Below are 3,240 nucleotides of genomic sequence, written 5' to 3'. Positions count from 1 at the left end.
GTATGTCCTGAATATCCTCGGGTAGGATGTGTCTCGTTCTGACTAAGTTAGGAAGTATGTGTCTTTCTCTTTCCCTCGGTCTGTCTGTGTGTCTCGGTTAGGAGGTATCTCTTACCTGTCTGTGTGAGTATCTGGGTTACAACGTTTGTGTGTGTGTGTGTATGTGTTAGGAGTTGTGTGTCTATCTGTTTGGGTTAGAAGGTATCTCTCTCTGTCTGGGTTCCGAGGTCTGTCTCTCTCTCTCTGTTTGTCTGTCTGGGATTAGGAAGTATCTCTGTCTGTCTGTGTGAGTATCTGGGTTACAACGTTTGTGTGTGTCTGTCTGTCTCTCTCTCTCTCTCTCTCTGTGTGTCTGTGTTTATCTGTCTGGGGTTAGAAAGTGTCTGCAAATTTTCTGACGCTGCTCTCGGATACCCACGTGCACCCAGGACGTTCTAAAATGTAACGTTTACCAGAATGGAATAGTCCATCACAAAAAAAGAGGAGGGACGTGTTCAAATATCTTTCATATTCTCAATCGACAACTCCTCTATTCAAAATATTCCAGCTTTATTTTATATAAAGACATGATGCATGTCTGATAAATGTTCCTTCCGTGTTGCCACGAGGGGACTGTTTGTATTTGCCGATGAGCTGATTTCTTCCCCACCCCTCTTCCCTCCGCAGACTGGTTGGGTGGAGTTTCTCGGCTCCTGCTGGCAGTGGTAGGCGGAACGGTGCAGCCATGGCGTCTGCTAAAGGCAGCAGGACAATCAGCAAGGATGATGTGAATTATAAACTGCATTTCCGTATGATCAACGAGCAGCAAGTGGAGGATATCACCATTGACTTCTTCTACAAGCCTCACACTATCACCCTGCTCACTTTTACCATCATTAGTGTCATGTATTTCGCTTTTACTAGGTACTGGCTGCATCCGGCTCTCAGCCTGCTATTTACCACCTGACTCCTTCCATATCAATGCATGTGTGTCCGGCTAGTTTTGCTGCTAGGCCTGTTTTATCATGTAGCATTTTCCAAACTAATAGTTTGCTGGCTTTAAATCTATGTCGCATGTGGATTTTTTCCCTCCGTAGGGTACATATATCGCTTTCAACTTCGTCTCACAATAACACATTCGTGCGGATGGATCATGAAATGAATCTGTTTAGTGGTGTGTGAAATGTTATATATGATGACTGATGCATTGCTGAAATATTTTGATATGACAAGTCCTGCAATTATTTTTACATCTAGGGATGATTCAAGTCCAGAAGACAATATATGGAAGGGCGTTCTTTCCGTGGTGTTCTTTTTTCTAATTGTAAGTGTTTTAGCATTTCCTAATGGTAAGTTGTTTGTTACAAGTGAGAATTGTGATTAATCACATTTCTTGCAAATTATTTTACATATTCTGAAATAATTTGTTTATTCACGGTCCGTTGTTTAAGGATGTTCCCTTTAATTTTTCAGGTCCTTTCACCAGACCGCATCCAGCAATATGGAGGATGGTTTTTGGTAAGCTGTAAAGCTACAAGTCTTTCTCCCAATTAGATTAGTATTTTATGATTTTGAAAATTGTTAGGCAGTTGCTTATGAAAACTTACCAAGTGATTCCACAAGATTAATCAAATGTTCCTGGTTTGATTCCACATGAATAAATGATTGTGAATGCCTATAAGTGATGTCTAGACGTAGTTGATATGCCGATTGCCTCCCAAAGTAGAAGTTATTGTTCCAGGAACTTATAAAAACTTGAGCTGTGTTCATTGCTTCTGATTAATGGTGATATTTCAGTCGTAACATTGTACCATACAGAAGGTTGTTCAGCCCATCATGCTGGTATTCCTTCTAGTTAGACCTCACTGACCTGTGACAAATGCTGCAACACATAAGGATGTATTATGACAGGTGACCAAAAGCTGAGACAAAGATAGATTTTATTGATAAAGTAGTTTACATATAGTACAATCTCACAAATAGAATACAGCAAATTCACAGATAATTGTTTGAATAGCTTTGGTTTAGGAACAAATATTGCCTAAGATACTCATTTTCTCAACTCTTCAAAAAAAACCCCACTATGCAAACCTTCCCATCTACCTGAGCAGGAATACAAGAAATAATTTAGCATCTCTGTCTTTTGTAGGTCATTTTGCTCCTTGATCTCTTCACTGGTGAAAGCTCATGTCCATCATTCGTGTTCTGTCCATCACTTGCAATTTTTTTCTGTAACTTGCAACAACATAACAACTCTGGACATGTTGCATGAAAACATTGGGCATTTGTCTCCAAATCTGTGTGTTAAACCAGCGTAGGACCCATAGGGTATATTAGAATTGACAGAGTATTGCTAATTAATACAAGACAGAGACAAGGTACCCTGTACCTAAGATGGCACCAAAGAGGCGACATTACAAACTTTTCACCATACTCGTTCAAGTGCATGTGACAATAAAGGCTATTCTATTCTACTTGGGAAAAGGGACACATTTTTAGGATGGCATCCTGTAAAAAGTTGTAAGCTACAATTCCAGAGAATCACAAAAAGCTAGCATTCAAGTTCAGCAGGTAATAGGGAAGGCAAATGAAATGTTGGCTGTTATTTCAAAGGGAGTGGGGTATAAAAGTAGGGAGGTTTTGCTAAAACAATAAAAGACACTAATCATGCCACAGCTAGAATACCATGAAGACCTTTGGGCCTCTTTTCTAAGGAAACACATACTGGCATTCGAGGTAATCCAGAGAAGGTTCACTAGATGATGCAGGGATTGTCTTATGAGGAGAAGTTGAGTAGATTGGGTCTGTACTCTTTGCAATATAAAAGAATGAGAAGTGACCTGTTGAGTATTCAAGATTCTTAGGGGACTTGACAGGCAGAATTCCCTCTGTTTTTTCTTCTGCATAGACCTCTGAGGTCTGTGCACGGAAGCAGTGTTTGGAACGGGAAGTCAATGCTGTGAACTGCATCAGCACACCTGATTGTGGTGCGCAGAACATTGGAGTCACTGCATGCGAATGTGCAGGTATCTCTCGTTTCGGACCAAAGTGCATAATCTCAGAATAAGAGAGCACACATTTAAAACAGCGGTGAAGAGGGATTTCTTCTCTGAGAGTAGTGAATCTGTGGAATTCTTTACTGCAGATGGCTGTTGAGGCTGGATCATTAAGTATATTCAGGGCTGGGATAGACAGATTTTTAATCACTCAGTGAATCAAGAGTTATGTGAAAAAAGCAAGAAAGTAGAAGTGAGATAACAA

The 3,240-nt window shown here is 40.3% G+C and overlaps 2 protein-coding genes across 9 annotated transcripts in view; both read left to right on the top strand.

Annotated features, from left to right (window-relative positions):
- The window catches only part of LOC109920931 (CDK5 and ABL1 enzyme substrate 1), a 230,551-nt gene that overhangs the window by 140,090 nt on the left and 87,221 nt on the right, over positions 1-3,240 (top strand). The window lies entirely within an intron of this gene.
- The window catches only part of ptdss1b (phosphatidylserine synthase 1b), a 33,256-nt gene continuing 30,691 nt past the window's right edge, over positions 676-3,240 (top strand). Inside the window, exons 1-3 of one of the 2 annotated variants that reach the window (XM_048595566.1) lie at positions 676-903; positions 1,237-1,328; positions 1,453-1,497. In XM_048595566.1, coding sequence (XP_048451523.1) covers positions 725-903; positions 1,237-1,328; positions 1,453-1,497 — 316 coding nt within the window. In that variant the 5' untranslated portion in view covers positions 676-724. The remainder of the gene's footprint in view (positions 904-1,236; positions 1,329-1,452; positions 1,498-3,240) is intronic. The other variant, XM_048595567.1, reaches the window with a different exon arrangement.

This window comes from Rhincodon typus, chromosome 4 (assembly GCF_021869965.1).
Source record: "Rhincodon typus isolate 14 chromosome 4, sRhiTyp1.1, whole genome shotgun sequence".
In the NCBI taxonomy this organism is placed as follows: Eukaryota; Metazoa; Chordata; class Chondrichthyes; order Orectolobiformes; family Rhincodontidae; genus Rhincodon; species Rhincodon typus.
The sequence above is the reverse complement of the archived record's forward strand: the minus strand, read 5'-3'. Positions and strand labels throughout refer to the sequence as shown.